Raw genomic sequence first — 12,631 nt, 5'->3', positions numbered from 1 at the left:
TTCCACCGTGTCTAGCTGTAGTAAATTACCACCAGAAGTACCACCTTATATACCCCAACTCTCATAAGAGAGAGCAGCTCCCAGACCAGAAACTAAACCTCAAGAAATTTATGTGGAGAGAAACATCTAGGATTATACAGTAGCAACAGTTGCATATACACCTCACAGACTGCAAGGACTACTGCCCCACATCCCTGTACACCCCAGTCACCACCAAAAGCCTAGGCCTCCCCAGTCAATCCTCATACCAGGGTCCTTATCCCCAAATTGTTCTGCACCTCCCTAAATCTGACTCAAACCCCTACCCCCTCTGCTCCCACTTTAAAGCTTCTACTGTTTTTGCTATCTTAGAGTCTTCACCATCCAGCCTTAACTAAATGGAGTGTTATCTCGAGATAACCCCCGTTACTTCTCTGCCATGGTGGTCTTTTCTCTGCTAGCCTATCCACAAGTAGAGAAGTGGGGTCAGTATACTGCTCACCTCCAAATCATATGTCCCCACACACACCTGCTTATAATCCTGTCTTCCAAAGGACATGCTATCCAGCTTTTCCATTCATTCCTCCTCATGAGCAACTGGAATAAAACACTCCCTTCCTAACAGCCCTCGCTAGTATTAGCAATTGGAAAGATGTACAAAGATACCCAGGAGCCTGGCTACTCGGTTCGGTAATTACCTCATCTTCATGGCTTTGCTCTATACTCCAGTCTCAGCCATCCACTTAGCATTGACTTGGGTCTTCAAAATCTGTATTTTGGTCATACTACTTAGATCATTATACCTCTCTTATTCTTTCACCTCACTGTGGGCACACATGCCCTCACTGCCACATATATTTGTCTCTACCACACGGAAAGAAAGCTTCTGTCAAGGGGCGCCTGGGTGGCTCAGTTGTTAAGCGTCTGCCTTCGGCTCGGGTTATGGTCCCAGGGTCCTGGGATCGAGCCTCACATCTGGCTCCCTGCTCTGCCGGAAGCCTGCTTCTCCCTCTCCCACTCCCCTTGCTTGTGTTCCCTCTCTGTCTCTTTCTCTGTCAAATAAATAAATAAAAAATCTTAAAAAAAAAAAAAAAGCTTCTGTCAATATACTCATATCACCAGGTTTTAATTTTCCATAGAACACATATTTTCCTTCACTATCAAGCTAAAATGTCCTAATTCCTAAAATCCATAATTACTGTTTGCTTACTAATCCCCTCAATTAATTCCCTCTACCTTTCCTTAGAAAAACCCTACCAACTGCTTTCTCTGTGCCTATCTATACACTAACAGTTGAGCAATAGGGGGTAGGGCATTCGGGAATTTGGGGAGATCACAACCAGGCTAACTAACTTTCATAATCTCAAGTCTCCAAACTGGTAATGCCTAGAACAAAATTATATGTGACCTCTATCTATATAGATTCAAATTCTCCATTCCCTGAAAAGGTTTACTTCATACTCTTCATCTTTCCTCACATTTCCCACTTTCCTTCAACACTTTCAACTTATTATCACAATTCACTCTTCACTGAGAAAACTGAAGCCATCATTCCACTTTACCTTATCAGCTTGTACTCACCTTTTCACTGCTCCCTCCCCACAGCAAAGACCAAGCTCTCCATTAGTGCTGTTTCACTGCCCTCTCCTTCACCAATCTCTCTCCTTCTTTTACATCATTTCCATAAACTTACACTTGGCCTTTCTAGATCTTCAAAAAAAACCTAGACTTTACTTACAAGTTTACGTATAAGTTTACTTATAAGTTTAAAAATTTGTGGGTCGCCTGGGTGGCTCAGTTGGTTGAGCATCTGACTCTTGGTTTCAGATCAGGTCAAGATCTCAAGAGTCATGAGACTGAGGCCCGTGACAGGCTCCGTGCTCAGTAGGGAGTCTGCTGGAGTCTCTCTCTCTCTCTCCCCCTCTGCCCCTACCCCCATTGGCACACTCACGCTTTCTCTAAAATAAATATTCCAAAAAAAATTTGTAAGTAAAAGATCAACACATTCATGGGTGCTTTTCAAAAACTCTACTCTCATATTCAAGAGAAAAAGCCCTCTCACCAATATTTCCATTAAAACAAATACCAAAAAACTATTTACCTTAAGTAAGCCTTAACTTTTAGGAGAAACAGAATTATTCTACTAAACAGTTATGAGTCTCATGCATTTCAATTTCAAGAAATGGGGGCAAAATCTAATATAAGGAAGGTTTAGCTTTAGACAACAGTGTATTTTTTTAAGTTTTTATTTAAGTAATCTCTACACCCAACATTGGGCTCAAACTCACAACCCCAAGATCAAGAGTTGCAGGCTCCGAATGAGCCAGCTAGGCACTCCTACAGACCAGTGTCTTTAAAGTTACTAAAGAGGGGCGCCTGGGTGGCTCAGTCAGTTAAACGACTGCCTTCGGCTCGTGTCATGCTCCCAGGGTCCTGGGATCGAGCCCCGCATCGGGCTCCCTGCTCGGCGGAGAGCCTGCTTCTCCCTCTCCCTCTGTCTGCCGCTCTGCCTACTTATGCTATCTCTGTTAAATAAATAAATAAAAATCTTTTAAAATAAATAACTAAATAAAGTTACTAAAGAGGGGCGCCTAGGTGGCTCAGTTAAGCGTCTGCCTTCAGCTCAGGTTATGATCCCAGAGTCCCAGGATGGAGCCCTGCATCCGGCTCCCTGCTCAGCAGGGAGTCTGCTTCTCCCTCTGCCACTCCCTCTGCTCATGCTCTCAAGCGTGCACATTCTCTCTCAAATAAATAAATAAAATCTTTAAAAATAAATAAATAATAAAGTTACTAAAGAAAACCAACATCCTTCAGAAGCAGCTATTTTACAAGAAAAATAAACTCCTATCAATATATATGTTCCTTAATGTCCTTGTCATCAAATGAATTGGATTGTCAAGGCCAACAGGAAATTATGTTTGAGGCTAACACAAAGGTAAAGAAATCTATATACTTAGACCTGACATTTTAGATTAATATTTAAAACCCAGCTGCTTATTACAGAAACAAGAAAACTTGATATTACTGGTATTTACCTGTAGGGTTTTTAAAAATATCTCAGATTTTAAAATCTGTGCACACTTGTTCATATGAGATTTATAACAGCCAAAAACAACCAAAATAGAAACAACCAAAAGGTCCATCAAAAGTCAATGGTTAAACTGTGGAAATACTACTCAGCAATAAAAGGAACAAACTACTGATACACCCAACTTGGATTGATCTCAAAGGCATTATGCTGAACGAAAAAAACCTAACATCAAAAGGCCACATATTGCATGATTCCATTTATATAACATTTTGAAATTACATAACTGTAAATATGGAGAACAAATTAGTAGTTCCCAGAGGTTAAGAATAATGGGAAGAAGGGTAGATAGGACCATAAAAGCATGAAGGGAGATGTTTGTGATGATGGAACAGTTTTGTACTTTAATTGCAGTGGTGGTTACACCAATCTATACATGTGATAAAATGAAAAATTATACACACACATTACACCAATGTCAAATTACTGATTTTGATATTGTACTGTAGTTATGCAACATGTAGCCACTGGGGAAAGCTGGGTGACATATACAAAGAACCTCTCTGTACAATCTTTGCAACTTCTTGTGAAAAATGTAATTACTTTAAAGTAAATTTTACTGTGGTGCCTGGGTGGCTCAGTCGGTTAAATGTCTAACTTCAGCTCAGGTCATGATCTCAGGGTCCTGGGATTGAACCCTAAGTCAGGCTCCACACTTAGAAGCTGAGTCTGCTTGCCCCTCTGCCCCTCCCCCCACTCATGCTCACTCACTCTATCTCAAATAAAATTTAAAACAAAATAAAAAAAAATTCTTATATGTATATGTACACAAACATGTATAATGGGGGTGGGGGAGCCATTAAAAAACAATATACAGTTGACCCTTGAACAATATACGTTTGAAATGCAGTTCTACATTTTTGTAGAATTGTTTTCAACAAATATAGTAGAGTACTGTAAATATATCTTCTCTTCATAATTTTAACATGTTCTTTTCTCTAATTTAAGCGTAGAAATACAGTATATAATACATACAGCATACAAAACAAGTGTTAATTGACTGTTTATGTTAAGGCTTCCAGTCAACAGTAGACTATTAATGAAGTTCTGGGGAGTTAAAACTTCTATGCAGGGGCTCCTGGCGCTCAGTCCGTAGAGTATGTGACTCCTGATCTTGGGATTTTGAGTTTGAGCCCCACACTGAATGTAGAGATTACTTAAAAAAATAAAGTCTTAAAAAAAAATTACATGAGTATTTTCAACTGCACAGGGGGTCGTGGCTCCAGCCCCCACATCATTCAAGGGTCAACTACACACTTAAAATTCTGTTTGCTTAGAAAATTTGGAAAGACTTTCTCCAAGAGTTCCTTAAGTAAACTATATTTTACTTAGTAAAAAAATAACCATTAGAATTGGTCATTGGTCAAAAATTAGCAAAAACTTCCTATTATTTTTTAGTAATTATCTATAACATACTGGAGAAACTATTATCTTTTACTTGAAAATTTCACTGTCCCCTAACACAATCCTTTCCATATTTTTTCTTAGAATGATTTTATTTTTAAGTAATGTCTACACCCAACGTGGGGCTCAAACTCACAATCTGGAGATCAAGAGTCACATGCTCTACCGACTGAGCCAGGAAGGCACCCCAATGCTTTTTTAGATAACAGTTCTTAAAAACCTGTATAATAAACCTAAATTGTCATCCTTTTCACCCAATGAAGCAAAAATTCTGTATCAGACAGAGCTCAATTTAAATCCTAACTCTAGGGGAGCCTGGGTGGCTGAGGCCATGATCCTGGGGTCCTGGGATCGAGCCCCGCGTCAGGCTGCCTGCTCTTTGGGAAGCCTGCTTCTCCCTCTCCCACTCCCCCTGCTTGTGTTCTCTCTCTTGCTGGGTCTTTCTCTGTTAAATAAATAAAATCTTAAATAAATAATAAATAAATCCATCCTAATTCTACCATCTAGCTACAAAACCGTAAAATCCCTGTATTAATCATTTCATAAGGGTAAATGTGATACTATTTGTATAACATAATAGTGCCTAATAAAACGGCATACGCTCAGAAAGGTTTTGAAGGAAAAAATTTTGTTCTGCCATTTCTTATAGATAAAATTGACATATAACATTGTATTATTTAAGGTATACAACATAACGATTTAAGATATGTATATAGTGACATGATTTCCACAGTAAGTTTAATATCCATCACTTCATATGGTTATAAATTATTCTTTTCTTGGGGTGCCTGGGTGACTTAGCTGGTTAAGTGTCTGCCTTTGGCTCAGGTCATGATCCCAGGGTCCTGGGATCAAGCCTCATGTGAGGCTCCCTGCTCAGCAGGGAGCCTGCTTCTCCCTCTCCCCTCAGCAGGGAGTCTGCTTGTCCCTCTGCCTCTGCGCCGCCCCCCCCCAGCTCATGTCTCAAATAAAATCTTTAAAAAAAATTTTTTTCTTGTGATAAGAACTTTTAAGATCTACTTGCTCTCTTCACAACTTTTAAATATACAACACAGTATGGTTAACAATAGTCACTATACTATACATCATATCCCCAGAATTTATTTTATACACAGAAGTTTGTACCTTTTGACCACATTCACCCATTTCCCACCAACTCCCAAACATACTGGTTTAAGGTTTGCTAGTGAAAAGTCATTTAAATTCCAAATATTAGAAATGGTTGTGTCTTAAGTTTTCCCCACTGTTTTTACTATGCTTTGTTCTGTTTTTACCTTTAGTTTATAAACTGCAGGACTTCCTGGGAAAAGTTTAGCTGCTCTCTCAACCCAATATTTTGCTCTTCCATCAGTAACATCATTTTTACAAAGCAATTCTGCAATCTTCAAAACAAGATCTTTTTGTGTTGGGTTTAATTCCACTGAACGCTGAAACCAGAAAATAATAAATTAGGATTCCTAAAGTACCTACACTCACATATAAATAAAAGTTAAAAATTTATCATTGTCCACATTAAAAACTTTTCCACATGACAACATGGTATTTCAAAGTTGTTTAAATCAAACAAAGTGTCTTGGAATTTTTGCCGATTAAATAAAAATTATGTTTTTATTAGTAAGTGCTCCCCAAAAAGAAAGAAAACCACACTTATAAGAACAGCATTTCAAACCATGTTAGTCTTAGAATTTATAGGTGTTAATCTTTTACAAGTGCTAACTTAATGATTAAATTACAGTGCACTTTGGGCCAAATAATTAAAGATCTATTCTAATCCATGTTGCTTAATAGTACTATCATACCAATGCTTATTTTTATGACATTCATAAAATATATTTAAATTATTTATTATATAAATTACTCTGGGCATCATGTGAGTGACAATGCAAAGGCTATATTTTAATCTTAAACAGTTTACCTTGTAACATTCAACAGCTTTGTCTGTATTTTCCTCCACTTCATGAAGAAGACCAAGAAATCTGTGAGCTTTAGGATCTCTTTCTTGCACATTAATATATGCAGATATGTATCTGTTTAAAAATAATAATACAAAAATAATCTTTAAATTATCACATTCAGAACTGTATTTAATCCCAACCTGAAGAGTACATCTTAAACCAAAGCAACCACTAAACTAATCCATATTGTTATTCTAAGTATTGACTACCACTAAACTAGAAATGCAGAAAACTCAAAAGCATCCATAAAAAGAATAAACACATACATACAAAATTGACAATATACTTATTTTACCATTAAATACTACACTTACCAAATGTTTCTTCTAATGCTACCGATACATAAGAAATGAACGCATAAATTACTTTTTCCTGATTATATTTTGATAAAGCACTACCATTTTACATAGAAATTAAAAAAAGATTATAGTAAATATTTACTTTTTATTGTACTATTCACCTTTTAAACAAGAAAATAATATTTAATAGTAGTACTGTTCCCAGCTAAAACAGAGCAGAGGAAAAATTACTAAAAAACTAACAAATGTAGGTAATTTCCACTTCTTAATTCAAATTAACAGATAGAAAATAAGCATCTCCTAGGCTCAATAAAGATTATAAATAAATAAATATGTAAATATATATTTTAACCAAAGACCAAAACTGGAAGAAAAGGGGTCATATTAAAAAGGAACAAGGTTGTTGGGGCACCTGGGTGGCGGAGATGGTTAAGCTTCTGCCTTCGACTCAGGTCATGATCCCAGAGTCCTGGGATCGAGCCCCGCATCGGGCTCTTGGCTCGACGGGGAGCCTGTTTCTCCCTCTCCCTCTCTCCCTGCTCATGCTCTAGCTCTGTGTCTCAAATGAATAAATAAAAATCTTAAAAAAAAAAAAAAAAGGAACAAGATTGACAGCCCCATTGCTGCTAGTTAAATAAAGGTGTTACCATTTCCTTACATATCAGCAGTTCCATCTTCCCATAAATGCCTTTAACCTACCTGCCTGCCTGCCTGCCTCCTTCCCTCCTAATTTCCTACTTCAAGCCACTCTAAATCAGGAAATCAGATCACCAACCTTCTTGGCCTTAGAGGTGAGACAAAGCCTCAGAGTGTTACCTATTGAGTCAATTGAAGATCTTTTACACAAGCTATTCTCCTGCCCAGAAATCACAGTTTAATTTTGTATTCACTGGTATTTTTCCAGCTGATTAAAGTACCAGATATCTAACCAGGAAAAAATTAAAAATAAGCATGGTTCTCTTTTATTCCTTTGAAGTGTTTTAAACCAAATGATTTCTTGCCCTAAGTATAAACAAGCAGCAGGCAGGCAGAAAATACTCATTCTAGGCTCAACCTCCATGGAATTGAGGCTAGTCCTTTATATCAGTCTGAAGTGATATAATACCTTATTTCCAGGACATACTTAGGAAGAACTGCTTTTAAAAAACATAGTATTTTCTCACCCATTTCAAGTAAGAATATGAGGGGGGGGGGAAATGACTTTAGAAAACTAAAGCATGTTTACAGTTTGGTACTTACTTTTTAGCAAGATCATATTCTTTAACTTCATAGTATAGCTTTGCAAAATAGAATCCTTTCATTGACTTCTAAAAAAAAAAAATTAAGGGTTCTTTTAACTTTTCATATTTTGAATTCTGTGAAGTTTTCACAGAACTAAAAATCTGCCCCAATAAGGTATTAACATACTTGATTTTTGTTCACCTAAAAGGTAGGAAAAAAACTGCCTGCAGACATGCATGTATGTTGTAAAAGTCATGATTCCATGTTTTATAATTCTCATCATAAAACTAAAAATAAATTTAAGAACAGCAAGACAAGACAACATCAAAAATTAAAAATTTATATCAGCAGATCATGACAGACTACGAACTCTGAGAAAGAAACTGAGGGTTTTAGAGGGGAGGGGGGTGGGGGGATGGGTTAGCCCGGTGATGGGTATTAAGCAGAGCATGTATTGCATGAAGCACTGGGTGCTCTATGCAAACAATGAATCATGGAACACTGTATCAAAGACTAATGATGTAATGTATGGTGACTAACATAATAAAATAAAATTAATTAAAAAAAATTTAGGGGCACCTGGGTGGCTCAGTCGGTTAAGCGTCTGCCTTTGGCTCAGGTCATGATCTCAGGGTCCTGAGATTGAGCCTGCTCAGCGGGAAGCCTGCTTCTCCCTCTCCCACCCCCCCTTCTTGTGTTCCCTCTCTCGCTGTCAAATAAATAAAATCTTTAAAAAAAAAATTTTTTTTAGGGCGCCTGGGTGGCTCAGTTGGTTGGGCGACTGCCTTCGGCTCAGGTCATGATCCTGGAGTCCCAGGATCGAGTCCCACATAGGGCTCCTTGCTCAGCAGGGGGTCTGCTTCTCCCTGTGACCCTCCCCCCCTCTCATGTGCTCTCTCTCTCTCTCATTCTCTCAAATAAATAAATAAAATCTTTAAAAAAAAAATTTTTTTTTTATCAGCAGCACGCCTGGGTGGCTCAGTCAGTTAAGCGTCTGCCTTCGGCTCAGGTCATGATCTAAGGATCCTGGGATCGAGTCCCATGTCGGACTCCCTGCTCAGCAGGTAGCCTGCTTCTCCCTTGCCCTCTGCCCTGCTCATGCTCTCTCTCTCTCTCTCAAATAAATAAAATCTTACAAAAAAAAAAAAAGAATTTATATCAGCACAAAAGCTGAAAAAACACATGGTGCCACTCTCTCATTTTACAGATAACTAAACAGACAGAAACCTGCTTTCTTAGGGGAGGTGAGGTATACTAAAAACTTCTCTTGCCATATTCAAGTCTTTATGGGCAAGTACTTCCAACCCATTAAAGCATGGGGGACTCTCTGGTCCAGGTACTGTTTGCTGTTCTCTCTACAGATCAGTATTTTACACTAAAGGAATTAAAAAGGCAGAAATAAAAGCTGAATTCTTCCAGTAATAAACCAAGTTTACACCCTGGCCTTTTATTTCCGTGAGTTCCAAAGTTTAAGATCCTGGGACACACCAGATGTTATACACACATGATAAGAGTACACAGCCATCAAACATCTAATTTTTGAAAACTATAACAAGGACACAGAAAAAAAATATATTAAGTGAAAAAAGAAGTCTACAAAGCAGTATGTTTTCATTTATTATTTCTAAAAAAATGCAGATTTAGGATTTGTTCATTGTGCCTACAATAGGCACTGGGAAACGAGTAGTACACACAAAAAAATCTGCCTTCAAGAAGCCTGCATAGAGGAGCAGAAAAGAGTGCTATTTTATAGTATTTCATCAATTATTTACAGTACACCACATTTTAACAAAGCTAAAATCAGTATTCATCTCACAAATCAGAGGAATCCTAACATTGTTGCCTGTTTAGTTGGCAGAGTTTCTTCTTTCTTAGCTGGTAATGGTGGTAGTGCACAGACAATGGCATCACGTTTTATAAAATAAGAGAGTTGTCAGGAAAGGTCTTACTACTAAGGGGACATTTGATCAGAAACCTAATAAGGTGAAGAAGTGATTATCTAGGGTAGACTAGACAGCAGATGGACTATAATAATTTAATCCCCATTGTTTAGTGTTTCAATTTTTCCTTTTAAATCAAACCTACAGAAAATACTCTTAATCACACTCATCTTAAAACACTCTTTCTCATGACTTCAGAGATAACTATGCTCTCTAGTTCAACTTCTACCTTAGTGGCCACTCCTTCTCAGGCTCTTCCTCACACTGAATTCCCCAGGAGTCAGTTCTAATTCCTCTCCTCTTTCAGGAGATCTCCTCTGTGACAAATACTGAATCTCATGTACGACTACTGACAGTATTTTGACTCTCAAATATGTATTTTTGGCTCTCATTTTTCCTATGCTCTAAACTTATGTGCAAAATATCATCACCAAAATCTGTCAGTACTACCTTCTACATTACCTCAGTCCACCCATTTTTCTACATCTCTGTTCCTATTACCAAAGTCCAAGCCTGCTATGATCTCCCTCCCTTCTGAAAAGGCTAATTCCTTCCTGTTTCCCTCTATATATTTTTCTTCCAGCTAATTTATTCACCAAAGGTGTAGCATTTGAAACATAACACAAACCATGTTATGCCTTTGCTTAAAATTTAAAATCCTTCCATGGCTTCCATTATGTGTTGAAAGACCCAAATTTCCCACCAAAGACTAGCATGACATGGCACCTGCCTAGCTCTCCAACTTTACTTCATCTGGCCCCTGCCTGCTATGGTTTAGCCAGTGACTAAAACCAGAATGCATTTCTCCAACTGGGGTAGTCCCAAGGAATCTGTTTTAAACAAAGGCCAACAGCTGGTATTGATATGATATTTCTATCCAGCGCTTTCAATGTCAGAGTGAGAAATTCAATGAATGTATGTAAATGAAAGAGAAACTATGGTTCCCTTAAACAAATGCCTCATCATCTAGAGACACACGTGAATGAGCGAACAAGATTCTCACTATCCTAGTGAAACCACAACTAAGGGGCAATCAGTTTGAGAGAATCACCTGACCAAAACAAAACAAAACAACCCTTACTGAGCAAGACTCTAGTCTGGCACAGTGAAACAGTTAAGTGTAGAATAAGTGGAAGGCTCCCCATGCCCCTCACCTCCCTCTCACTCCCCTCTACACCTTGGGGAGGCAGGGTTGGGTCCAGTGTATCTGTTAAAAACATAACACAGGTATTCTAAGTGAGTAAAGAGAGAAAACTCCAGTGAAGCAAAAGGGGAAAAAAAATCTACGTTTTCAGTAGGAATACAGACCCAGAAAAAGTGGGGTCTCCCAATCCTTCTGATATTTTTAAGTTTTGAGCAGATGCCAGAAAGTTACCATACTGACTTTGGGCAGTCAAGTCCTCAGAAACCTCACTTTTTGGCTCTTGATGTCCCTTCATCCTATCTTTGTGAAGCAAAATTCATCTATCACTGAATTTGTTCATGCACTAATAGAGCTAGGTTTACTTTTTATCCATTTATGGGGGGGGGGGAGGAGAGCAGGAGCACACACGGAGGAGGAGCAGAGGGAGAGACTCTAAAGCAGACTCCCTGCTGAGCACAGAACTCCATGCGGGGTTCGATCCCCGGACCCATGAGATCGTAACACCTGAGGCGAAACCAAGAGTCAGATGCCCAACCACCTGCACCACCCAGGCACCACTGAAGGCTTTCTGCAGCTTCCCCAAATTGTCACTTATCTGTGTTTGTGAGATAAAGCTTCAATTTTTATGCAGTAAAAACTATCTTTACTGTTCATTTCTTTTTTCAGATTATATGGTAAAAAAAGGTCTTTTTCATATTTTCTTTCAGATTCTCTAAAATTACCTTTTAAGTATGAAACTTATTTTGGTAAACATTGTAGGCAAGAGCCCTATTTTTAAAAATAAATCATTAAACCAAAAAAATCATTAAACAAATGTCAATTGTTCAAGCAACATCTACTGAATAATCCGTATTTCCTCCATTGCTTTGGAATGTGACTTTGCAATGCCACATAAATCTATGTTACGGCATCTTAACTTAAAACCCCTTTCTCCTACTACACTTCTTACTCCTCATCAAAGAAGGTGTTAAATAAGCAGATATGTTTTAAGTCATAAAAGTCTGTATGAAGATTAAAAAATTTAATTTAAAATTATAGAAAAGTTGGGGCACCTGAGTGGCTCAGTTGTTAAGCAGCTGCCTTCAGCTCAGGTCATGATCCCAGGGTCCTGGGATCAAGTTCCCTATCAGGCTCCCTGCTCTGCAGGGAGCCTGCTTCTCCCTCTCCCTCTGCCTGCCGCTCCCCTTGCTTGTGTGCTCTTTCTGTCAAATTAATAAATAAAATCTTTAAAAAATAAAATAAAATTATAGAAAAGTTGGGGCGCCTGGGTGGTTCAGTTGTTAAGCAGCTGCCTTCGGCTCAGGTCATGATCCCAGGGTCCTGGGATCAAGCTCCACATTGGGCTTCCTGCTCAGCGGGGAATCTGCTTCACCCTCTCCCACTCCCCCTGCTTGTGTTCCCTCTCTCGCTGTGTCTCTCTCTGTCAAATAAATAAATAAAATCTTTAAAAAAATAAATAAAATTATAGAAAAGCATAAAGTTGACAAGACACACACACACACAAATCTGTTTGTGTATCACACTATTTCCTCTCTTAAGGAACCAATACTGCTAAATAATTTTCACAAGTCCTAATTGACAAAGTGAGGGAAGAAATAGGG

The 12,631-nt window shown here is 38.3% G+C and overlaps 1 protein-coding gene across 3 annotated transcripts in view; it reads right to left on the bottom strand.

Moving 5' to 3' along the window:
* The window catches only part of LOC123851472 (E3 SUMO-protein ligase RanBP2), an 81,912-nt gene that overhangs the window by 45,541 nt on the left and 23,740 nt on the right, over window positions 1-12,631 (bottom strand). For all 3 annotated transcript variants that reach the window (XM_045885306.2, XM_045885307.2, XM_045885308.3), the window contains exons 2-4: window positions 7,965-8,032; window positions 6,387-6,498; window positions 5,746-5,898 (exon numbers count right to left, since the gene is read on the bottom strand). In XM_045885306.2, the coding sequence (XP_045741262.1) occupies window positions 5,746-5,898; window positions 6,387-6,498; window positions 7,965-8,032 (333 nt within the window). The remainder of the gene's footprint in view (window positions 1-5,745; window positions 5,899-6,386; window positions 6,499-7,964; window positions 8,033-12,631) is intronic.

Source organism: Mirounga angustirostris, unplaced genomic scaffold (assembly GCF_029215605.1).
Source record: "Mirounga angustirostris isolate CCGP_5_RB_7025 unplaced genomic scaffold, mMirAng1.0.hap1 SCAF_10, whole genome shotgun sequence".
Taxonomy (NCBI): domain Eukaryota; kingdom Metazoa; phylum Chordata; class Mammalia; order Carnivora; family Phocidae; genus Mirounga; species Mirounga angustirostris.
Note: the sequence above shows the minus strand (reverse complement) of the source record. Positions and strands in the feature narration are given on the sequence as shown.